Here is a 24,405-nt window from a genome sequence, read left to right as displayed (position 1 = left end):
CTGAAATAGAAACAGACCTGAATCTATGTTTTAAGGACCTTAGAAGAGCTCCAGGAATGCCCAGTAATTTATCAACTTTGGAAGTCTTTCAACAGTTGCCCAATCGTCTATAGAATGTCCCACTTAGCAGAGTTCCTCGGACCAATTATTCATTTGGACGCTACAAACGTCAATGAAAGCGTGCATGGATTTCATATCCAATACGTGGGTCCTGCACATCTGAGCTCCTCTTAAGTAGCCTTGCAAGTCAAGGAACTACCACCGACACACTCAGAACTTTATATATCCGTGGCGGCAGTTGAAGTCGAAGTTGAGACTGCTATGATGAGTGTAGTCAAAGAGCCAAGACAGGAGGGGGCTGTGATGGTGCCGGCAATAACACTAAAAGACTCAGATGCACAAGCAAAGATACCTCCCCACGAATCGATCAAAGTGTAGGGGTCAGGGTGGGTTTTCTGATCGATGGAAGGGAAATTGTCCGAGAGCCAGAGTGGTATGGAACCATGGATGGACCGCCTTGACGTACCCTCTATGGCATGAACGACGATATCTCCAATGATCCATGAAGGTATACGGGTATGCACATCCTATTAGTCATCACACATCAAGGTCCCTGGTATTGTTGTTAGAATTGTCAATCTCATCCACAATACTGTTGTATATTGAGGCTAACGCTGACCATCTACCACCCGATTGTACTATATAAGTGTTATAGGTTCCCTTTGAATATGCGGAGGGTGCAAGATTTGGTACTAATCCAGAGGGACAGCAGATGTATTGGTCAACTAAGAATCAAACACAAATCGGAAGCCTTTTACAATACTTGTGAAACTCGGCTGAAGTCATGCCACATGCAGTGACAATGTCGCGCGGAAGTTTCATGTCACTGTCACGTACACTGTCACGTACGAGTATTTGGAGCTTCGAGGCTGAAGAGATACACAATAGTTGTTAGTACTGTAGAGATTATTGCCCGAGATAGGCTGCGAGGAGCGCCCGTATAGTATGGTGTTGATTGCTGGGCCAGCATTGACGGCAATGGAAGCTTGACACGGAAGTTCTTGTCAAAATGGAGAAAATAATCGGTGTAAGCTCTTAGAAGTGTGACTTCAGGAAAGCCAATTATTAACTTGGTGATCTGGGAAGCAAAACAAAATCTGGTCAGGCAACCCAGCTGTTTATCTATAAGACTACCTCTGACTTGAAATTTGGCCAATTGTAGTGGAAATTGATCGTTCTCGACGGGGTACAATACATTTGGAAGCTCTTCCTGTTTACGGTAGATGTTCGGATTGTAGAGCCATATAGTATGCATTGGGATATATATATATTCGATACGCGAGCACAGTCAATGAGTTCAATCTGAGCAACAATGTTCATTATGTATCTTTTACGTACCAAAATTCTTCGGAGAAGAGTGGTCAATTAACGGGGTGTGAGTTCCTCAGGGAGATATATATATTTCTGGAGTTTATTTAAGCAACATTCGGTACCCAAACAAGGCACGTTTTTGAAATCAAAAATGAGCAGTCCATGCTAATAAAATCAACTATCAATACCTATCTATCAATTGTGGGGACCTTTCTTTTCATGGAAATCGAAGTAGTGGGGGTAGAGATATAACGCTGCGATTTATCGCATTGCCAAGTGTTTTAGGGATGCTCGCTTACCAATCATGTTATGCGAGAGTTAAGTGATCAATCTACGATATGGAAACAATTTGGGGTTCCATATGTGATCATGAAACCAAAATCAGGGCTTATTTGGCTGCCTGCTGCATACGCCCCAGTAAGCTCCACTGAATGAATGGACTGGCCCACTGCACCTCAATTAGCGGCGCCGATCTTTCCCCTCACCAAGACCCTGGACTTTGCATCCCCTGACCCTGAGTCGCTATTGGAGATGTTTGCCAAGATCTTCTGCAGTGGATCTGTTAGCAATGCTACCTTTCCCCGGAGCTCATGCGGAGATGACTCGGAGGACCCTGCTAACCACCTCTGCACCCGCTTCTTACTGGCTTCGCCTCTAGGCAATGAGTCTTGGCTGGCCCACCTTTTCTCCAGAGGGTAATTGAGAATGGCGATTGAATTGAGCACGGCTTTTGTATCGCCAGCTTCGCGAATAACGTTATCGCGCTGATGCCCGGCTGTTTTTGACAAACCCCGGTGATACATCTCCTCACCCGAAACGTATTTAAGTTACGATGGAGCCACTGTTTACTACTTCTTTTCCTTCATTCAGAAGAGAGGTGGGGTTGCTTGCGAAATATAAGGCAGATTTGATACACAATGCGCATTGATTCTTGGATTCCACTGCTGCTGCCCCTCGCGGCAGCTCATTCAGTGCCCAAGGGCACTGATTTCGCACGTCGCCAGCTGCCCAAGCAGCCTACTGGTGTCAAGACAATCAAGACTGCTAATAATGTCACCATTCGTTACAAGGAGCCTGGCAAGGAGGGTGTTTGTGAAACTACCCCGGGTGTCAACTCATACTCGGGTTATGTGGATCTTGCGCCTAACGTGCACACTTTCTTCTGGTTCTTTGAAGCCCGGCATAACCCAGATACTGCTCCAATTACACTGTGGCTCAATGGTGGCCCTGGAAGTGACTCCTTAATTGGGCTTTTTGAAGGTACGAGCTCCTGACAGTAGAAAACAATATGTGTAGCTGATGAACGATAACAGAATTGGGACCCTGCCATATCAATGAAACCTATGAGACGTATCTGAACCCGCACTCATGGAATGAAGTTTCCAATATGCTGTTTATTTCTCAGCCTCTGGGAACCGGTAGGAATCCTACAATATATCGTCAATGTAGCCATAATTTCTGACACTTTCAAGGTTTCTCATATTCCGAGGAAGAAGCTGGCTCCCTCAACCCGATCACAGGATCGGTTGAACCTGCCAGTGTGGCGGGGGTTCAAGGCCGCTACCCGGTGATCAATGCATCCATGATCGGTAAGTAATATTGCTAGTAACTTCAGGCGACCGAACTGACGACCCAAGATACCACCAATCTCGCTGCCGAGGCCACCTGGGAAGTTTTGCAGGGATTCCTCGGGGCGCTACCCAAGCTAGACTCAAAGATCAAATCCAAGGAGTTTAACCTCTGGACTGAAAGCTATGGCGGGTAAGTGCTTTGATCCCACTATCTAGCCTCATACTAATGCCTTTTAGACACTATGGTCCAGCAGTAAGTTTGATCCCGAAGTTGCTTCTACTTGACCTAACATGAGCAGTTCTTCGATCATTTCTACGAAGAGAACCAGAAGATTGCCAATGGTTCCGTCGAAGGAATTCAACTTGAGTTCAACACCCTTGGAATCATCAATGGAATCATCGACGAAGCCATCCAGGCTCCTCACTACCCCGAGTTCGCGGTTCACAACACCTATGGCATTGAGGCAGTAAGTTCTTTCATTCCTGAATTTCCTTTCGCGTCTCATTTAACTACCATCAAATACTAATGAGGTTCTTAGGTCAACAAAACTGTCTACGACTATATGAAATTCGCCAACGAGATGCCCAACGGTTGCCAGAACCAGGTTGCCACATGCAAGGCCACTAATCGCACTTCTCTATCAGACTATTCATTGTGCACAGAGGCAACGAACATGTGCCGAGACAATGTCGGTACGTAAAACAGGATTTATTTCTGTCTCGACTGCAATAAATCTAATATTTACTACAGAGGGTCCATACTACACATTCAGCGGCCGTGGTACCTACGACATCCGCCATCCAAGTGACGATACTACTCCTCCCAGCTATTACGAAAAATATCTCGCCAAAGACTCCGTCATGAACGCCCTCGGAGTTGACCTCAACTACACCGGATCCAACGACGAAGTCTACTTTGCTTTCCAGCAGACTGGCGATTTCGTATGGCCCAATTTCATCGAGGATCTGGAGGATATCCTTACTCGCCCGGTGCGCGTGGCGCTCATCTATGGTGATGCTGACTACATCTGTAACTGGTTTGGTGGACAGGCTATCTCCCTCGCTACTAAGTATAAGCATAGTAAGGAGTTTCAGGCCGCTGGGTATGCGCCGTTCTTGGTGAATGGCGTTGAGTATGGGGAGACGCGTGAGTATGGTAACTTTTCTTTTACTCGCGTCTATGAGGCGGGTCATGAGGTGCCTTTCTATCAGCCCATTGCGGCCTTGCAGCTCTTTAATCGTACTTTGAATGGTTGGGAGTTGCCAACTGGTGAGAAGAAGTTGACTCCTGGCTTTGGGTCAAGTGGGCCTGCGTCTGCGACGCATACCCAGTCCTCCGTTGCGCTGCCGACTGCTTCGGGGGTTGCTGGTTTGAGGAAGCACTGATGTTAAACTGTGTGTACATAGAGACATTGTGTACAGATTGATGTTCAATCGTCCCTGATAGTAAAGAAATTGTTTATAAGATTTTACACAATCAGTCCCTGGTAGCATTTTAGGGTCTAATCACACTAAAGTACACGATTGGCCAGCTTCATTCAAGATTGCTCAAGACCTTATCACCCACTTGTCATTAGAACCCTGTAGGAAGGGTTTCACGAGTAGACCAATCATACAATCATGTTCAAGTCAAAGGAAAAGAAATACAAGAAGGGGAGGAAGAATTAGGTAGAAAATCTTGAAATTCAGGTCCCGATGGGCAAGGCGTGAAATTCCAGCCGGGAAGGGATATCGATGAGAATCATTGAAAGAACAGCAAAAACACGCCTCGTAAATGCAATTGATGGAACATGGCATCCATTGCGAATGCAAACAAGAGCGACCGTCAAAGAAGTGGTGGTACACGTAAACGGCTCAGAGCCTTGAGCATCTATAGCTTTAAGACTTGTTGGAGGTATCCTCCTCATGAGACTCGGGCTTTTCATAATCGTCGGTCTGCACGGTGGTGTCTCCCAGAACATCGGCAGTGGTCTCGTCGGAAAAGCGCAAGTCATCCTCAATGGCAGTGCTGTCTTTCACCTTGAAGAAGATGATCGGCGAAGCAATGAGCATGCTGCCGACTAGCAGACCCCAGCAGGAGGCAAACTCTGTCATGAAAGGAGTCTTTTGAGCATCCAGTCTAAAATTTTTGTTAGAGACTAGATTCCAGGAAGAATGGAAGTGAGACATACCGCCACATTCCAGCTGCACCAGCAGACTGGATACCCTTGTAGAAGCCAGCAAAGTTGGCTAGTTTGCGGCTGTTATTGGAAAGAGAGCCCATGTACCTGAAAAATCTAGATTAGTAAAAGAGATTTCTGCCTGAAATGTGCCGAAAACTTACCAGTAGGTGCAGGTCTGGAAGGCCGCATCATAGAAGCCGTAGAACATGTACAAGAACATGGGTCCGATGTAGTCGCTGTCCATGAAATCTGTGTCGGCCTTCACGGTAGCCCGAGTGTATGACTTCTGGAACACATAACCACCACCCCAGATCCCCATAGTGATGGCGAGAAGGATTCCGAAATTGACCTTGGCACGGGCCGGACGGGAAAGGCATTTCATATCGAGTAGCTGACCGAAAATGAAGGCACCGACCATCTGCATAAGCCAGTACAGGAGACTGTTCAGAGCACGCGTGCGAACGGTGAAGTAGGCGAGATTGACCGAATTGAAGTGATAGCCATAGAACCAGTTACTGGCCAAGAACATGGGGAACATCAGAACGATATAAGAGTCGGAGCGCAACGTCTCCCAAAGACCCAAGAATTCCGACTTCCAGGTGGGATTTTTGATCACAATGATGCGGGAACCGTCCTTTCGCTTGATATACTTGGAGTCGGCGACCACCCAGCAGAGGGCAAAACCCACCGCCATCAAAACCAGGAAGGCAATGTAGGTACCATTGTCCACCTTGCCAGCTGTGCTGTGCATGTTTTGACCCAGGGGGATCAAGCTGCCAATGACTCCACCCAGGTTGAAAATGACCCAGAAGACAGCAATGTACTTGCCCTTTTCGTGCTCATGGGGGTAGCTCATCATCACGGCACCCTGGGCACACCACAGTAGACCAGCACAGACACCAAGTAAGGCACCGGCAAAGATGAGGAAGCCGGCATTCTGGTTGATATTATAAGAGAGAAGTGCGGCGACATAGAGGAAATATCCGAAACCACCCAGGGACAGGGTCAGGCGTAACCCGATGCGATTGGCAATGGAACCCGCAAAAAAGCCGACCACGGCAAAGGTACTGTACAGGGCGGTGTTGGAATTGTTCACATCGGTCGCATTGACCTGGCCACCTCCTCCCAGGCCACTCACTGCATTGAACATGCCAGGACAAAGGAAGCAGACGCATGAGACAAGAATCAGTTGAGCCTCGGGCGATGCGAACCAGGGCGCCTCCCAATTGCCGATTTTCATCATTGGCTTATACATCCAGGGCTTCCCCACCACCGCATGATCCATTGCCGTCTCTGGATCTTCCATGTTCATTTGTTCAATACGTTTCTCCGCAGGCGGAGTTTCGGGAGCGTGCTGCCGCTCAGGCTCGGGAGAAGCCATTGTGGGAAAGAGCCTAGGAAGCACAATTCACAGAAGTGGGAAGAATTTGGGGGCGGGAAGGCCAGATCAACAAGTGTGAAGAATGAAATCTGGGAAGGAATGCTACGTCCACGTGAGGGAAAATCCGATTTCCACAGGAATGTTCAGGAGAAAAGGTGATTATATGAAGGAATTTTTCTCCAGAAAACTAGAGCTTATCGATGTTTCACAGATAAAGAGCAATGGTACGTTGGGGTAATTAAAGTGGATTTGGATCCATTCATGACCAATATCTGGTAAGGTCTGGTGGACATTGCGGGGTGGAAAAGAACCCAAAGATGGAGACTCTGGAGAAATGGAGTCCATTGGCGAATCCCGTCCAGATGAACTAAGAGGCGCCAGATGTGACTCTGCATGCGGTCGCATCTAGCCTTGGCATGCAACACTAAAGCCTATCCACTTGACTAGTACGGCTTTATACTACGGTGATCCACTTGATAAGACGAGAAAGAATTAGGATCTCTTATCATCAACTCATCATCATGCCAGATGAAGTCATCTAGCACGGCTATTCCCGGATCTATATCTACCTTCCGAGAACATTATATCTCCATTCGGAATATAATAGGATCATCAGGTCACAAGCCATCGAGAACATGAGCATGGCAGATAAGAGTTAGAGCACACGAGAAAAGCAACCTCCAGGGTTCCAAGTTTTGGATATCCGTCGCCGAAAAAGAGAAAATAAAACAAGGCATTTTCTTCTAGATATTCTGACTTGGAAGTATGCAACTAGATACCTAATTTGACTCCAAAGGTAAAAGTTCTGTTAGCAGCTCCTCAATTTGCGCAGATCTCTGGCGCATTCAAACATCTAGGCTCTAGCATGGAAGTTCAAAAAAAGAACTAATCAAAAGGGACTTTACATGTCTACTCCCAAGGACAGTACTTCCTCGATCAACTAAGATAGCCCGAAACTGCTGAGATTGTATTTGCCACATATGTGTTAATGTTCTCACCTTGAACACATTATCGGCCACCCAAAGCGTTAACATTCTGGAAGTTCTGTTTGATACCGGTATTCGCGCGGTACGGTGTATGGCCTGTTTGCATCCATGTAAAAACAGCAGGCGGTGGGTGTATTATGGCCCCAAACAGAAGGCGGTCTACCTTCTGCATTTTACATAAGCCTGCTTGCGGCCCCACGAGCTAGATTACGACGCTGTGAGGTTACAGTTCTTTTTGCCCCGGATTTTGGTGGTTTGGTAACTTGATTATCTATTACCGAATGCAACTTCTAGTCGATGGCACCTTCATGCCAGCTTGACATCAGGCTCCACTACCCAATCACCTCTATACTATTGTTGGCCACCACATGGAAATCCAGAGATACAGGAATGATGGGTACCAGAAGGAGAAGTACCAGCGACTTGCTCCTCGTGTAACCGGATCCATGGTCGAAGTCAGAGAACAATCAGAACGAATAAGATACATTCAGAGGATCTCGTGGGGATGTGGTGGGCAAAATCCGGTCTCGCCCACATGGCGCATGCGACGATACATTCTCGTATGAAGATCCCATGTAGTAGGATTCTGTTGGCGTCGTACACCTCTCCCAACGTAACCAAGACTTTCTATCGCCTTCAATTCTTCTTTTCTTTCCTTCTTCCCTTCCCTTTCCATCTCTTCTTAACCTTCTACTCGCCTACTCCTCCAACTTCCTTCAACCCTAAAAGCCTGCTCTGACGTAACCACCATGCAAGTCTCGACTCTGATTTGATTCCTCTCCTTATCGCTAACCTGAGCCCTTATCTTGATAGGCGTGTGATCATCAGAGAAGACCCTCAGACGGTGTCGGTGTATATCGCTGAGTACATCGTCAGTAAGTGAAAAGTTTTCATGGTTGAGGGGCTCAAACAGCCGAACTGACAGATCCTAGGCCGTATCAAAGCATTCAACCCCACCGAGAACCAGCCCTTCGTCCTGGGTCTGCCAACGGGCAGCAGCCCCGAGATCATTTACAAGATCTTGGTTCAGCGCCACCGTGCTGGGGAGATTTCTTTCAAGAATGTCGTAACTTTCAACATGGTAAGCTGATCATACAAAGTGGTTCCCGAAGCAATATACTAATTCATCATGGCACAGGATGAATATGTGGGCCTGCCTCGCGACCATCCCGAGTCCTACCACAGCTTCATGTACAAGCACTTTTTCTCGCACGTGGATATCCTTCCCCAAAACATCAACATCCTTGATGGCAATGCAGCCGACCCCGTTGCGGAGTGCGCCTCGTTTGATGCGCGCATTGCGCGCTACGGCGGCATCGAGCTCTTCCTCGGTGGCGTTGGACCTGACGGCCACATCGCCTTCAACGAGCCTGGCTCCTCGCTGAGCAGCCGAACCCGTGTCAAGACCCTGGCCTATGATACCATGCTGGCCAATTCACGTTTCTTTGACAATGACGTGAGCAAGGTGCCGCGAATGGCCATGACTGTTGGCATCCAGACCATCATGGATGCACGAGAGGTGGTTATTGTCGCCACAGGTGCCCACAAGGCATTTGCCGTACAGAAGGGTCTGGAGGATGGAGTGAATCACATGTGGACTCTCTCCGCATTGCAGCTGCACCCTCACCCGCTGATTGTCTGTGACCGTGACGCCACTTTGGAGCTCAAGGTCAAGACCGTGCGCTACTTCGAGTCCATTGAGCAGGCTGGAACCGATGCCCGTACACAGGGTCCCTCGCTGGTCTATCGTCCTCGCACCTACGTCCCAGCCCCAGTGCCCATCAAGAAAACCCGCACGCAGGAGTCAACTCCTGATACCACCCCCCAAAAGGTGCCCAAGGATCTGCGCATCAATACTGAGCTTGGCCGGTCTTTAGAAGATGATGAGCTGACTCCGGACAGTATGTCTTCACGCATGGTTGACTCGGCCATTGCCGGTTTGGATGGCACTCTGAAAAATGACCTGATCTTCGATCGCATGGGAGGCAGAATGACTGCGATTTGAATACCATGGCCTGAATATCGTGACATGCTTTTTGAAATGTCTGTCTTTGCTCATCTTTGTTTTGTTGTTCAGGGAACTGGGGTGTCTGGGTCTTCTTACGCAAGCCAATTGCTGCATGGTTTCCGTTTTCGGTCAAGGAGTTATCTTTTTTTTTTTTTTTTTTGTTTTTGATTATTCTGAAACTGATAGATAGGATATGATGAATATCCTCTTGAACATGCCATGCGATAAATCATTCAAGCGCTAGCGAATAAATATTGTACCAAATATTGCCAAAGGAATTTGCTGTTGACTCGAGTGTCTAATAAGCAAGAGACTCCACGTGATGTTGTAGGTGTACATCGACCTATACTTGGATTCTGAAAGGTTGCACAACATACGTGGTGAAATCTCCATCTAGGCACCTAATAATGATTGGATCTTTTTCGCGAGAGAAAATTCATGAGTGATGCTTTCATTAGAAGATAACAATGCTTCCAGAGGTTCTTTTTTCTAAAGACACTTTATATCCGAGTCATGCCTGGCGCATGGAACATCACAGCTTGGCAAACACAGTCGCAACGGCCCCGCTCATATCAACGAGGGTACTCTTATTCTGTAACCAGGCCTCGATGCCCCGACGGCCATTCTCCACGCCCAAGCCACTCTTCTTCCAGCCACCCACGGCCATCTCGGCCGGGCTCTCACCCCAGGTGTTGATCCAGGTAATACCCGCCTGGAGCTGATCAATAACCCGGTGGGCCTGGTTCAGATCCTTGGTGAAGACACCAGCTGCAAGCCCAAGCTCGGTGGCGTTGGCGCGCTTCACCGCCTCCTCAACGGTATCATAGAACAGCAGGGTCATGACAGGTCCGAAAATCTCTTCCTTGACAATGCGCATGGAGTCCGTGCAGTCGGTGAAGATGGTAGGCTTGACCCAGTAGCCGGCCTGCAGGTCTTGAGGCACGGCGGGCTTATCGGGACCACCGCAGAGTAGGGTGGCCCGGTCGGTCTCGATTCCGTGGCGAATGTACGCGACCACCTTCTCGTGGTGCACAGCAGAGCTCAGGGGTCCATAGTTGGTCTGTTCATCAAATAGGGGGCCAGCCCGCACAAAGGGGATCTTCTCCAGCAAGCGCTTCTCAAAGGCTGCCTTCATGGAACGGGGGACGAACACACGGGTACCGTTGGTACAGACCTGGCCTGTGCTGTAGAAGTTGGCCATCATAGCTCCATCAACGGCACTCTCCAGGTCCGCATCGGGACAGACGATTAGAGGGCTCTTGCCACCTAATTCCATAGTCACATACTTCATGTTGCCCGATGCTGAGCCTGCCACCTTCATACCGGTCGCCACCTGACCGGTGAACGACACCTTCGCAATGGTAGGGTGGTTAGACAGGTAAGCACCAACGTCGCCAGCGCCGTTGATCACGTTAAAGACACCAGCAGGCAAGCCCGCCTCAGTATAGATCTCAGCCAGAGTCTGGCCGTGGAGAGGGGTGTATTCACTAGGCTTGTACACCATAGTATTGCCAGCCGCAAGACAAGCCGCTGACTTCCACAGAGCACTAGAATAAGACGAATGTTAGTATTGATAATCTTGATTCAAGCTTTTTCCTGGCTCATGTCCACTTACATCTGAATTGGGTAGTTCCAGGCACCAATGCCGGCACAAACACCCAATGGGGCCTTCTTACTGTACACCCATGCATCCTCTCGCAACTGTGTAGTCTCGCCATTCAGGCCACCGCCACCGATAAAATTCGCATAGTATTCAAGGACATCCGCACCAGTGACCACATCAACGGTGCTGGTCTCGGTGAATGCCTTGCCGGAGTCCAGGGTTTCGACACGAGCGATCTCATCATTGCGCTCCCGGAGAAGGGTGGCGGCCTTTTGGAGGATACGAGCGCGAGCAATGTGAGGGGTTTGCGACCAAGCGGGGAAAGCACGGTCTGCGGAAGCAATGGCGGAGTCAATGTCGGAGGGAGCGGCCACCTGAATGTCGGCCAGTGGGGTTGCTGTGGCGGGATTGAGAGTCTGGAAGGTCTTTCCTGACGAGGCGGCCTGCGCCTGGCCGTTGTAGTAAAGTTGACGGGTAGGGAATGGGAGAGCCATCTTGGGTATATTATGGAGAATAATCAGGAGAAGAGGAGAGAGCAGTTATTCTTTTTTTGACCCAGATTATGGATTCCATACTCACACCGCCCAGACCCAAAAAAGCTAAACGCCCTGTGGATCCACGCTAATCACGTAAAAGTCTGCGGGGATTCATAACTGGGACTTGGACACGCGGATTCGCCCAAGACTCAACAAGTTTCATAAGGCTTCTGTGTGGCTGCGGGAAACTCGGACCTGGAGTGGTAGTTCATAGCGGGCCGATTCAGCCAGTGACGTAGGTACTCGAGAACCTCGGGAGTCTGTACTATGTATGGTACTCTGTTCAATTCACCAGTATAATCAAGCCCGAAGAACTTATCAAGGTATGGCCTGATGTCGAATACCCTTATCTGCGATCATTATCTATAGAAATCAAAGTATGGCCTGATGTCGAATACCCTTATCTGCGATCATTATCTATAGAAATGCATATACTGTCAGCGTGTAAACAATCCTTTCATTTGAAATCTTTTTTCTCAAACCCGTTAGCGGCAAAGTGGAACCCATTCTTATCGTCGATGTACCCACTTTTAATGCAATCAGCAGCCAATCAACAGTGCAGATAAATGCAAAAAGAAAAAAGAATCATCAGCCCCATGCCCGAATTAGGCAAGTAGATTGAGATTTTGAAAATCGGTGTGTGGACTTCCCTTCCTTACTCGACGCTTTTTCAAAGTTTCTATGGCATTATCTTTTCGAGCCCTTATATAAGTCACCAGCGGCACCAAGATCTCCTCTGCCAGCGTTTCTTTTCTCTCCATATCTCTCTACCTTCAACATGGCCACTACCAACGAGTTTCCTGTCCAGGATGTCAACAGCTACGACTACATTGTCGTTGGCGGTGGTACTGCTGGCTGTGTGATTGCTGCTCGCCTGGCCGAGTACTTGCCCAACAAGCGTGTTCTTGTTATCGAGGGTGGCCCCAGTGACTTCACCGATGACCGAGTCCTGAACCTCAAGGAGTGGCTTAACCTCCTTGGTGGCGAGCTGGATTACGACTACCCTACTACTGAACAGCCCAATGGTATGTCCATCTTGAGAACTATATTTCCTTGTGCCATAGTTGTCTTGTAGCGTTCTAGCTCATGGATATCTTGCTGGTCGATCGACTTCTTTCTTTCAATACTAATTCATTTTTTTTTCCGCTTCAAAAGGCAACAGCTTCATCCGCCACTCTCGCGCTAAGGTGCTTGGTGGTTGCTCAAGCCACAATACCCTGATCTCTTTCCGTCCATTCGAGTATGATTGCCGCACCTGGGTGGCCAAGGGCTGCCAGGGTTGGGACTTTGAGACCTTCACCCGCCTCATTGATGGCTTGCGCAACACCTTCCAGCCCGTGCACGGCCGCCACCGTAACCAGCTGTGCAAGGACTGGATCCAGGCTTGCTCCTCTGCCATGAATATCCCTGTTATCTCCAACTTCAACGCAGACATCCGCAAGAACGGTGAACTCACCGAGGGTGCCGGCTTCTTCAACGTCTCTTACAACCCCGATGATGGCCGCCGAAGCAGCGCCAGTGTGGCCTACATTCACCCCATCCTGCGGGGTGATGAGAAGCGCCCTAATCTGACCATTCTCACCAACGCCTGGGTGTCTAAAATCAACGTCGAGGGTGACTCAGTGACCGGTGTCAACGTGACTTTGCAGTCTGGTGAGAAGCACACCCTTCGTGCACGCAAAGAGACCGTTCTCTGCGCTGGTGCCGTGGACACTCCTCGTCTCATGATGCTCTCTGGTCTGGGTCCTCAGGAGCAGTTGTCCGCTCTGGGCATCCCCGTAATCAAGGACATCCCTGGTGTCGGCGAGAACCTTCTCGATCACCCCGAGAGTATCATCATGTGGGAGCTGAACCGCCCCGTCGACCACAACATGACCACCATGGACTCGGATGCCGGTATTTTCCTTCGCCGGGAGCCCGCCGATGCTGCCGGTTTCGACGGCCGTGCCGCCGACATCATGATGCACTGCTACCAGATTCCCTTCACTCTCAACACCATTCGTCTTGGTTACGACGAGCCTATCAACGCCTTCTGCATGACCCCCAACATTCCTCGTCCCCGTTCCCGCGGTCGTCTGTACCTCACCTCCGCTGACCCGTCCGTGAAGCCTGCTCTGGACTTCCGCTACTTCACCGACCCCGAGGGTTACGACGCTGCTACCATCGTTGCCGGCTTCAAGGCTGCCCGCAAGATTGCTGAGGAGTCTCCCTTCAAGGAGTGGATCAAGCGTGAGGTCGCCCCTGGTCCTGACGTCCAGTCCGATGAGGCTCTGTCCGAGTACGGTCGTCGTGTTGCCCACACTGTTTACCACCCTGCTGGTACCACCAAGATGGGTGACCTTGTCCGTGACCCCATGGCTGTCGTTGACCCCAAATTGAAGGTTCGCGGCCTGAAGAACATCCGTATTGCCGATGCCGGTGTCTTCCCGGATATGCCTAGCATCAACCCCATGTTGACCGTGCTGGCCATTGGTGAGCGTGCGGCTGAGTTGATTGCTGAGGAAGCTGGCTGGTCCCACTCCCAGCCCCGCCTGTAAATGATGACAAGAACGAATAATGTTTTTGAGCTAGCCTCGACATGTCGATGAGAAGAGTTCTTCGTCCTTTGGCTTTGGAGTTTTTTGAATATTTAGTTTAGCATATAAGCGAGCGGTGCAGAGTTTCCGTCTGCGCCCTGGATGATACTTGCATATGTTTATATGCATCGGCCACGTCATATTAGACATGGAGGTTGACAACCAATACAAGAAGAATCTTACATATTGGAATTAAGAATAGATTTTGAATAACAATATGGAAGGCTTAAAATCGAAATCTTCTCATTGATCTTCTAGTCTGGTATTTGAAAAAACCGTAGCCTGGACGGGGTGTAGCTCTTGAAAATGCAGTCTATTGTGATGCGCTGCAGGTGTTTCTATGCTGAAAGAATGCAATAAATGCCTGAACTCCTGTAGCACCGATACTAAGAGAATAAAAAAGCCCATAAGAACATGCCGAAACACAGCCAGAGGATCCAACGCAAAATCGTGCCGAAAACAAAGTTAATACTATCCCATGCCAGTTTTTAAACCGTCGCCTTGTCAGTGTCATGAATCTTCACCCCGAATTTCCATACTTGATCGACAGTCAGAGTAGAACCTGAGTATGGGTCTTCCTTTTCACCCAGAACCACCAAGTCAGCATCCGCACCGCTTTCCAAAGTTCCCTTCACCCCCTCGACACCAAGCAAGCGCGCAGGAGTGGCCGTAACGGCGTTGATAGCGTCGACAGTGGAGGCACCTGACCAGCGACGGAAATTGTTCACACACTCAATAAGAGTTGCTGAGCTACCAGCAATCTTATCCGATCCCTCCAGGGTCAAGCGAGCACCAGTCTTGACAATGCGCTCGCCGTTAGTCCACTCATAAATGCCATCGGGTAGCCCACACAGGCGCATAGCATCAGTCACAAGGACCAAGCCCTCTGGATGAGCATTGTACGCGATCTTAATGGAGGTAGGGTGCAGATGAATGCCATCTGCAATGACACCGTAGTAAGGGCGACGACGCTCGCTTCTGCCAAGCAGGCCAAAGACACCCGGGTTGCGGTGGTAAAAGGGACGCATAGCGTTGAACAAGTGTGTGATCATGCTGGCACCCTGTTGCGTAGCTGAGACAGCCTGCTCGTACGTGGCATCTGAGTGACCGATGGAATAGATGATGTTGCGCTTGGCGAGTTCGGGGATCTGGGCCATCATGTTACCCACCTCCGGGGCGGCAGTAATCATCTTGATAGGGCATTCGGCACCCATATTTTCGGCACCATAGCAGTGGACCAGATCCTCGAAGGTCTGGGCTTCACGCAGAACCTCTGTTTTGTGGATGCCGTTACGGCCGGGGCTGATGAAAGGGCCCTCGACGTGAGCTCCAAGCGATTCGGCGCCATCTTGCGCAAGGTGGGTGGCACCAGAAGGACCAAGGGAGGGAAGAACCTGCTCTCAAATCATTAGTTCCATAATTTGTTTTCTTTTCGGGGCAATTCGCGCACCTTCCAGTAGACCTCGGGGAGCGAGCTAACTACCGTTGGGAGGTAGGAGGTGACACCAGTGCGAGCCAGACCATGATTCACCATGCGCAGACCTTCATCATACTCCTGCTTGGTCTCACAGGGGACAGAGAAATCAAAGCCATGCGCGCCATTCAGCTGGACATCAATCAGGCCTGGAGCCAAGATGCGACCGCCTAGATCAATGATCTCATCCGGGGAGAGATGCAGTTCATAAAAGGCCTCTTGATCCTTGAGGATTTTCCCGGACAACGAGTCAATCCAAAGATCCTGCTCAATCAGAGATGAACCACGCACGATGCGACAGTTGGTGAACTTAGTGATCCGAGGCGAGGTAGTCGTTTTGCCCGGCATGATGGGTGGATTCGATGCTCTGTTGGGGGAAGAAACAAACAAAGGACAGAAATCAAAACAGAGAGGGAAATAGTCAGAGATGTAGTTTGTATGAAGAAGGGACTGTACAATGATGTAACCGTTGTGAGTATAGTGATTGTACTCTGCAGGTGACATTAAAGGTGGTCGAAAACGGGTATAGATGTAACCCTTGGACTAATCAGAGCGATTGGATGCAGAGTGACATCGAAGGTGGGCCATGCAAGTATTGTCATCCAAATACCAGACCCTGGAACAATAAAATACCGGGAGATAGATAACAAATTAATACCAAGGCTTACTGAATAATACTGCCAGAAACACCATAATTAGGCGAAAGATAACCCCTCATTTTTCTGCCGGTCGTATTCATATTTCACCATATCATGCCATTGCACCCAGTTCCAATCACCAATTAACTGTACCCAGGTGTTATGTGTACATCTGAGCTTGTACCTGTACCCGTACTTTGATATTCGCGTAGATGACTCAGGCAAAATTTTATCTTAGGTAAGAAACAACTATCCATAGTTAGTTAGGTACTGCGTACAATTTAATCTCCCCATGCAGGAGTCTACGTAATTTTTCCCCAATGACGCACTATCTTATCTCCCATCTGTGCTCACTGTTTGCCGAATCCCCGACTCCCGATTGCGGCTCTGGGGCCGTGCTGCTTATTCCAGCCTGACACAGGTCTGACACTCCTTCTGCTCCGTCACCTGACTGCGACCTCGGAGTTCCCCAACCCCATTCCAAACCTCTTTCCATCCAAAAAAAGAAACAAACCTTAGAGCGTGGATCCAGTTCCTGCTTGCAGCTCCTTCTCTTCGGGTCTTCCTTAGCCCCCCTGGCATTCCTCATTCCCCAGGGCCATGGCCCCGAAAGAGGACATGCTGCCCCCGGGCTGGGAGGATCTAGACAGGTATGTTGATCTCCTGTTCCGGATGCTTCCCAACCCTGCTCCCCACCCTCCTAATCTCCACGCGTTGTGGAACCCCAACGCTCCCCCATCCCCCTCTTCGGACCATTTAGACTATTTCCTTTTTGGTAAATTTGGTCAAGGCACAGAGGAAGGGTGGTTTAGTGGAGTGAAAATGAAGTACACCATGCTGACATGGATGGCAGGCAAATGGGCCAGCTCTTTATGATGGGCTTTGATGGTACCTCGGTCAGTCCAGAGATTCGCTCGCTCATTGAAGATTACCATTTGGGCTCTATACTTCTGTCCGCTAAGAACCTTAAATGTAATATCTAAATCTTCTCCCTTTCTTGATAGTTACTAATCTCACCAACAGCCGCGGAGGAGGCAACTCGGCTGGTCCTCGAGCTGCAAACCATTGCCCGTAATGCCGGTCATCCTGTGCCATTACTGATCGCGCTGGATCAAGAAAATGGCGGGGTCAACAGCCTATACGATGAAATATACGTGCGTCAGTTCCCCAGCGCCATGGGTATGGCTGCGACGGGATCAAAGACATTGGCCCACGAGGTCGCAGTGGCCACCGCCCAGGAGCTCAAAGCCGTTGGTGTCAATTGGATATTGGGACCGGTCTTAGATGTCTTAACCAATGTACGGAATCAACCACTCGGTGTGCGCACCAGCGGAGATGATCCCCAAGAGGCATCCCACTATGGGGTCCAGTTTATGAAGGGGTACCAAGAAGCAGGGCTGGTCACCTGCGGCAAGCATTTCCCTTCCTATGGCAACCTGGAGTTTCTGGGCTCCCACGCAGATGTTCCGATCATCACGGAATCTTTAGAGCAACTAAGTTTGAGTGCATTGGTGCCCTTTCGCAATGCCATTATGCAGGGTCTCGATGCCATGATGGTGGGCGGCGTATCCATATCATCGGCTGGGATGAATGTCATGCATGCCTGCTTGAGCGACCAAGTGGTGGATGATCTCTTGCGAAAGGATCTCAAATTTAAAGGGGTTGTTGTATCGGAATGCCTAGAGATGGAGGCTCTGACTCACAATATCGGCGTTGGGGGTGGCACGGTAATGGCCAAAAATGCTGGTTGTGATGTTATCCTGCTTTGCCGGTCGTTCCCAGTGCAGCAAGAGGCAATCAACGGATTGAAATTAGGCGTGGAGAATGGCATCATTGGCCGTCCTCGGATTCGACAGTCATTACTCCGTGTGCTGAACCTGAAATCACGCTGCACCTCTTGGGAACAGGCATTGAACCCTCCCGGTCTCCTATCCCTCACGCAGATGCAACCTTCGCACACCAATCTCTCAACGCGAGCCTATAACAACTCCATCACCGTCATGCGCGACGAAAATAATCTGCTTCCTCTCTCCAACGTCGTCGATGCTAACGAAGAGCTTTTGCTCCTGACGCCTCTAGTGAAGCCACTTGCAGCGTCTGCGGTGACTCTGTCCACAAATGAATCCAAACATGGGTCTCTTGATCCGGCAGCTACATTGGATCGAACTGCCTCGGTGGTAAGTGGCGAAAGTGTCTTCAAAGAGCTGGGAAGATCCCTTTCTCGGCAAAGAAATGGCCGAGTACTGCATACCTCCTACACGGCCCATGGGGTACGCCCGATCCACGAAGATCTCATTAAACGAGCTAGCGCTGTGATTGTGATCACGGCAGATGCCAACCGCAATCTATATCAACAAGCCTTCTCCAAACATATCTCCTTACTCTGCCAGTCCCAGTACTCTCTGTCCGGGGAACGTTTTGAGAAGCCTTTAGTCGTGGTCGCCGTCAGTTCACCATACGATTTTGTTACGGATTCTTCCATAGGAACTTACATATGCACCTATGATTTCACCGAGACTGCATTGCAGACTCTGGTCAAGGTTTTGTATGGCGATTTGACACCAACCGGGTGTCTGCCAGGTTCGATAAGCCGGAGCCAGAAAATCCACCAGTCCCGTCAGCACTGGCTGGTCGAGAATTGGAATGAGGATCGAGATGCCCATGCTCTAGATGCGCTGTTAGACATTGTTCGCGAAGACTGCACGAAGGGCCAGCAGTCAGAGCTCCTCGGTGCCACATCCAATAGCTTCCTTCTTCGGAAAGAAGACATTGACGAGGCTCATTTTGTGGTTCGCAACAGCAGCACACAGGCATTGTATGGATTCTGTGCAACCTATTTCTTCCGGTCTACCGGTACCGGAGTCATTGGATGTTTAATCGTCGATCCGTCACGACGAAAGTTGTCCATCGGGCATTCTCTGCATAGCCGCGCGATCCGTACTCTTCTCCAGCGGAAGGGAATGAAACGATTTCAGCTAGGGTCACGACTCCCAGGAATCTACCTGGGTATTCCGACCGTAAGCTCTGTGGAGCGCAAGCGACTGCGACAATGGTTTGCAAACTTGGGATGGAACACAGCACTTTCTCGCCCGGTGTGCAGCGTGGTGCTGCGCAATCTGGGTACGTGGACCCCACCGGACGGACTCACGGTGGCGTTGAAGAATGCCGCAGTGAACTACGACCTGGTCTACGGATGGGACTACGCTCGTGAGATTCTCGACCACATTAAAACCAATGCGCGACAAGGGGTCACCGACATATACCGCGTCGCGCTCGGGGGCGCCCCGAATTGTGGAATTATCCGCGCCAAGCGACCGTCGGACGAGATGATTTTAGGCAGCATCGTGATCTACAATGAACGCTCGGCGTTGGCGGAGCATATGCCGGCCTTACGCGCCACTCAAGGCCCGGTCGGGGGAATCTCGTCGCCCGTTATTTCCCCATGTGCGGACGATTACTCGATCGTCATGCAGGGGCTGATCCTGCTGGCCATTAAACAGATCCAGAAACTAAGTGCGCAGGGCGTGGTGATGGACTGTGTAAGATCTGATCCTTTCTCTTCTCTCGATCCTGACTAACGTGATCAACAGGTGGATGGTGACGGTAACTTTGACTGTATTTCTTCCTTGGGCTTTAGTATGCTCCATAGTTTTGAGGAGGTCAATTGCGATGCGGGCACTTGGACGATGATGCATCCATCCTAACCGCTTTGCTATATAAGGTATTGTAGCTCGGGCCTTTTTTTTTTCTTTTTTTTTTTCTTTGGTTTTATTTTGATCGCATCTATGATATCCATCTGGGCATTGATTATACTGGTCCTGAGGTCTAGGGTTTGGAGAGTCAATTGGGGGGGGGTTTTTTGCCTTGTTTTTGCCTCCCCTTCCCTTATTTCTGTGCATATTACGACTCGGACACGGTGGGTGGGACAGGAAGTTAGTACGGCGTCATTCGGACCAATATCACCTCTTTTTTTTTTTTCCTTTTTTTCTTTTTGACTTGAGATGTCGATCACGGGAGATCCGCAAGTGTGAAGCAAATTAAAAGCCTCGAAAGCCTAAGCCCGTAAATTGCTGAAACGGTGAACCGAAAGCATCGAGTGGAGCTACATAATAAGGACCGCTCACTGGACCGGACGTCCGCAGGAGCTTGGGCGAATTAACTTCAGAAAAAATCCAGGTCAATATAATTTATCCTGCTTTGATACTCTTGGCGCCGGAGGCGAACAAAAAAACCAAAGTCAATCCGGTCCTCCGTGCGAGGCTTGAGGGGAAATCGGATAGGTCGGATATGGGTGTTTCGTACCTTTGAAGGTTTTTCTATGCCATTCTCGAAGTACAAACGTTCAAAGTGTCTCGGGCATCGGGACGAGACTTCCATCCGGAGATCTGTGAAAACCCCTTCTTTGTCGTACAATCTAGGATACGGATCTTCTCTATACGCTTGGATCGCGTACCCACCGGGACCCTGGAATTAACCGATTTAGGCCATTCCTGAGGATTCTGGGTTCTACCCGTTCTAGAATGCGAGAAAACATATGAAACCACCGTCGTACGGGAGAGATTCATGGCCTGTTTCCCTTGGCCTGTAGAACGGTATTTGGCGTAGAATCGACGGTCTTTCCTGGGAAATGGACTGGAAATGGCTTGATTCAAATCCGCCGTAAAAGGGTTGTTCTCCACATAATGTGAGGATGATCATTGGCTGGTCTGTTCACGAGTCCCAAGTCGGAGATAATCAAATCGGGTAAATGCACGGGAGATGAGAGGTCGATCCTCACATGGACCCAACGGTCTAGGCTGCATTGTTCCACATGCTTGTGATGCCGCGTGAGATTACACAAGTATGACCTGGATGCATCACCCGACCGAACCTGCAGAAGATCATTGCAAAAAGAAAAGAAAAAGAATCGTCAAATCATGAGCAGACGTGGCCCACTGATTTTCCCTCGGCCCCCACGGGCAGAGCTGCGATCAGAGTTTGGGAGCTGAAGCAAAGACTCGGTTCCTGACTCCGACTGGATGCGGACTCCAGTTGTCAAAGTGGATTTGCCCGTTCGCGGTGGGACCCGGTCATAACCACCAATCATGATTGTGAGAAGACGATCGCAGGTCACTTCCTTTTCTTTTTCGCTCGTGTCCTGCTGGATCGATGCATATGGTGGCGTTCATTGGGTGGGCCACCCCCTTCCCACGATGGCGCTGCATGTCAGACGGAACCCATGTTGATCATCGATCCTTTAGAAATGATCGTGGATTTGGTCAATGGGATTTAATATGTTAAGTTCAATAAAAGCAGAAAGTGGGGAAAGTAAGAGGGAGCGATAGAGAGATAGAGAGAGAGGGGGGAAATATGGGGAAGATTGGTAATGATGCTTGACTGAAAACGAACGTGTATCGGGTACAGTATAGTATAAACCATAAGTTCTATTGCATGTTTGAGGATTTAGGATTAACAGGAAATTCCATATGAATTTGGTGGCGTCTAATGATGACCATCGGTGGATTCATAGTTCTTCACAACATGATCTTCAGGGCCCATACCATACACTAGATACCAGTGAATACCATCGGAATACCCCCTTCAAGTCCCCTCCCATATCGTCCGTCGAATCATACCACGATTCTGGGGGTTTTTTCACTTCTCATGGTTTGCCGACAGCCGAAAGCCCCCCTAAACCGGTGTTTAATTGATTAAAACCAATACGGAAACCCGTCTTCGTTCTCCGCAAAAACCACGGCTCCACTTTTCCCCGAATCCGTTCGCATCTGCTCCTCTTTCCTCTTCTCAAGACATTCCATTCCCCTTGTCCTTCTTCTTTCTTTTCTTGTGTGAGTTCTATCTTCATTTTGCCCGCCATGGAGGGCTTCGATACCATGGCTATGCCGCCTTATCTGGCGAGCCCGCTCTCCCTCGGCAATCTCCAAGGCTCCGACTACCTGAACGCCATGTCCGGCCTCGATCTCCCCGACCATCGTTCTACCTTTGACTCCGAGACTTTTGTTAGGTAAAGATTCCCCTCCCACTCCAGATTTGATATACAAAAAAAGGCGGATGAGAGGAAAGGGGAAGACAAAGGAAGAAAAAGAGTGCAAACAAGACTAACCAGAGGTAACGATACAGTGGGGATGATCTCGCCTTCACCCAAGGTGGGCTTCCACGCTCCAATGTTCCGCCCTCCTTGGAGCGCTTCCCCTCGGGGTACGATGACCCTTTCACCGACATGGTCGCTCCCTTTGATCCTGTCCCTCCGGAGCAACCACAGGACTCTTCGATCGATCACAACAATAAATTACTGAGCTTCTCGCTTCCCGTCTACCACTTTACCTTACTCGACTACTCCATGCGACGGACATCCTTGTCCGTCTCCGCCCAACTACATGGAATGTTCTTTTTGGCCGAATCCCCTTATACTACATCACCGTCCGAGAATGCCCCGCCGCAACAGGGAGCCGAGTTGACCTGCTACCGTCGCAATCTATTCCAGATTACCGGCTCCGTCACCCTGCCCCGAGGCATGCGTTATATCATGACCGATAATGGCGATCGGATCCCCATCTTGGCTCAGGAACTGACTGTCTCGGCCACGGAATCGGTCGAAGGGAACCCTGTCAAGATCATCTCGGTGCCCTGGAAGACTCCCTCCGCGGCAGCTGCGAACGCCGGCACTGCCATCGAGGATCACAATAATGGCGCGGCCAAGGTCGAGAAGGAGCCTCAGGCAATCCCACTGGACATCATGGCGGGTCAGGATCTAGATACGGACTACGCTACTTTCCCCATCGCCTGGAAGCGTTTGCAGTTCCGGGTGGCCACGGCTAACAATGGTCGCCGGAAGGAGTTGCAGCAACATTTCGTCGTTCGGCTCAAGGTGGTCGCGACATTGTCCACCGGGGCCAAGATCTCCATCTCAGAAGTGCAGTCGGGCCCTGTCATTGTCAGGGGTCGCAGTCCACGCAATTTCCAATCCCGAAAGGACCTACCCCTCAGTGGAAGTGCTGCAGCATCACGAAAGAACCAGGCCAACTCGGCAGCTCTCAATCGCACCCCAACTAGCGAGTCGGTCCCCCGCCGTGCTAGCGTCACCCCAGCTAAGGCCAAGGCCCCATCTACCACAGTCCAGAGCAGCTCCCCTGAGACCACGTCCGTTCCACCCCCCACCATCATGCAACAACCCCAGGCAACTCCTGATTGGACCCCGATGCCCCATGTCGCATCTAACCCCGTAATATCCCACCATCAACCTCTATTCCCTCATTCCAGTCCGGAGCAGCTTTCTCAAATCAGTCAACAACGCAGAGTTAGCAGCACAACGGGTGCCGCTGCAGCGCCTATCAACTTGTCTCTTCTGGATGATGACGACCGGGGCGATGCAGGTCTTCAGCTAGATCAAAAGATCATGAATCCCTACCCTAACGAAATGTCCCAGCAACAACAGCCTGGGGCCATGGATCATGCTGCACCACCGGCCAAGATGCGCAAGATCTCCCACAACATCTCTCAGACTCCGTCCCGGAGTGCCACCTCATCCATCCCTCTGTTGGAGACTGCCAATCTACCCCAACAATTTGTTTCTTCGCTACCATTCCCTAACGAGGGCACCGACTTTCTCTATGAGTACTTCCCTTTAGGATTGGATGACTGGCAGGCACCCGTAGACGCCGTCTACCGACCACATGTGGTACATCATACCAACATGCCTGAAATGAAGTTTGTGGCATCTAGAGGCCGCAGCAAGCGCTATTTCGCCGCTGAGGATGTCTTTTAAGTCTTGATTCATTGGCGCTAGAGTGGTGTTTGTTCTTTTTCTTATCCCTCGGGATTTCAAATTGGGTCGCATTTGCATTTGCCGGAGGGGGCCATGCGATATCCAGTTCCTGCTTCCTATCATCGGTTCTAGAGTTGTTGTTTTTTTTTTTTCGCCTTCTTGTTTGTTTTTATCTGTCCATCCTTTTGTCTCTTCTCCCTGCAACCGGAGAAGTAAACTTCATGAGCTCAATCTATGCCGATATGCCGGAATACGGAGTTGGGGTATATTTCGGCGTTCGGTATTCTTGGGATCTTGTGGCGTGGTCTCTGTCTTTTTATTTTTTGGATCTTAT

The 24,405-nt window shown here is 49.9% G+C and overlaps 8 protein-coding genes across 8 annotated transcripts; 5 read left to right on the top strand and 3 right to left on the bottom strand.

The window, feature by feature from the left end:
* Window positions 1-2,288: 2,288 nt before the first annotated feature.
* On the top strand, window positions 2,289-4,328 carry N7503_003773 (S10 family peptidase; the record flags this gene model as incomplete). The annotated part of the gene is made up of 8 exons (XM_057063320.1): window positions 2,289-2,631; window positions 2,685-2,789; window positions 2,844-2,960; window positions 3,009-3,132; window positions 3,180-3,195; window positions 3,242-3,409; window positions 3,482-3,635; window positions 3,694-4,328. 8 exons carry the CDS (start codon window positions 2,289-2,291, stop codon window positions 4,326-4,328), a joined length of 1,662 nt encoding a protein of 553 aa, XP_056924235.1.
* Window positions 4,329-4,820: 492 nt separating this feature from the next.
* N7503_003772 (unc-93 family MFS transporter) lies at window positions 4,821-6,485 on the bottom strand (the record flags this gene model as incomplete). Its single annotated transcript, XM_057063319.1, has 3 exons — window positions 4,821-5,061; window positions 5,114-5,209; window positions 5,266-6,485. 3 exons carry the CDS (start codon window positions 6,483-6,485, stop codon window positions 4,821-4,823), a joined length of 1,557 nt encoding a protein of 518 aa, XP_056924234.1.
* A 1,354-nt stretch (window positions 6,486-7,839) lies between these two features.
* On the top strand, window positions 7,840-9,476 carry N7503_003771 (uncharacterized protein; the record flags this gene model as incomplete). Its single annotated transcript, XM_057063318.1, has 4 exons — window positions 7,840-7,868; window positions 8,228-8,346; window positions 8,404-8,552; window positions 8,610-9,476. 4 exons carry the CDS (start codon window positions 7,840-7,842, stop codon window positions 9,474-9,476), a joined length of 1,164 nt encoding a protein of 387 aa, XP_056924233.1.
* Window positions 9,477-9,959: 483 nt separating this feature from the next.
* Window positions 9,960-11,609, bottom strand: N7503_003770 (betaine-aldehyde dehydrogenase). The gene is made up of 2 exons (XM_057063317.1): window positions 11,095-11,609; window positions 9,960-11,026 (listed from the first exon to the last, which is right to left on the bottom strand). Exons 1-2 carry the CDS (start codon window positions 11,574-11,576, stop codon window positions 10,012-10,014), a joined length of 1,497 nt encoding a protein of 498 aa, XP_056924232.1. The 5' UTR covers window positions 11,577-11,609; the 3' UTR covers window positions 9,960-10,011.
* A 739-nt stretch (window positions 11,610-12,348) lies between these two features.
* Window positions 12,349-14,155, top strand: N7503_003769 (GMC family oxidoreductase; the record flags this gene model as incomplete). The annotated part of the gene is made up of 2 exons (XM_057063316.1): window positions 12,349-12,643; window positions 12,774-14,155. Exons 1-2 carry the CDS (start codon window positions 12,397-12,399, stop codon window positions 14,153-14,155), a joined length of 1,629 nt encoding a protein of 542 aa, XP_056924231.1. The 5' UTR covers window positions 12,349-12,396.
* A 527-nt stretch (window positions 14,156-14,682) lies between these two features.
* Window positions 14,683-16,245, bottom strand: N7503_003768 (N-acetylglucosamine-6-phosphate deacetylase; the record flags this gene model as incomplete). The annotated part of the gene is made up of 2 exons (XM_057063315.1): window positions 15,645-16,245; window positions 14,683-15,588 (listed from the first exon to the last, which is right to left on the bottom strand). The coding sequence occupies exons 1-2, from the start codon at window positions 16,170-16,172 to the stop codon at window positions 14,683-14,685; spliced, it is 1,434 nt and encodes a 477-aa protein (XP_056924230.1). The 5' UTR covers window positions 16,173-16,245.
* Window positions 16,246-16,544: 299 nt separating this feature from the next.
* On the top strand, window positions 16,545-20,047 carry N7503_003767 (putative beta-N-acetylglucosaminidase). Its single transcript, XM_057063314.1, has 4 exons — window positions 16,545-16,956; window positions 17,160-17,278; window positions 17,330-19,845; window positions 19,897-20,047. The coding sequence occupies exons 1-4, from the start codon at window positions 16,907-16,909 to the stop codon at window positions 20,008-20,010; spliced, it is 2,799 nt and encodes a 932-aa protein (XP_056924229.1). The 5' UTR covers window positions 16,545-16,906; the 3' UTR covers window positions 20,011-20,047.
* Window positions 20,048-22,161: 2,114 nt separating this feature from the next.
* N7503_003766 (NDT80/PhoG-like DNA-binding family protein) lies at window positions 22,162-24,071 on the top strand (the record flags this gene model as incomplete). Its single annotated transcript, XM_057063313.1, has 2 exons — window positions 22,162-22,310; window positions 22,427-24,071. The coding sequence occupies 2 exons, from the start codon at window positions 22,162-22,164 to the stop codon at window positions 24,069-24,071; spliced, it is 1,794 nt and encodes a 597-aa protein (XP_056924228.1).
* Between the last annotated feature and the right edge of the window lie 334 nt (window positions 24,072-24,405).

This window comes from Penicillium pulvis (assembly GCF_028828015.1).
Source record: "Penicillium pulvis strain IBT 33274 chromosome Unknown contig_1_segment0_segment0, whole genome shotgun sequence".
Taxonomy (NCBI): Eukaryota; Fungi; Ascomycota; class Eurotiomycetes; order Eurotiales; family Aspergillaceae; genus Penicillium; species Penicillium pulvis.
This window is presented reverse-complemented; position numbering and strand designations above follow the sequence as displayed.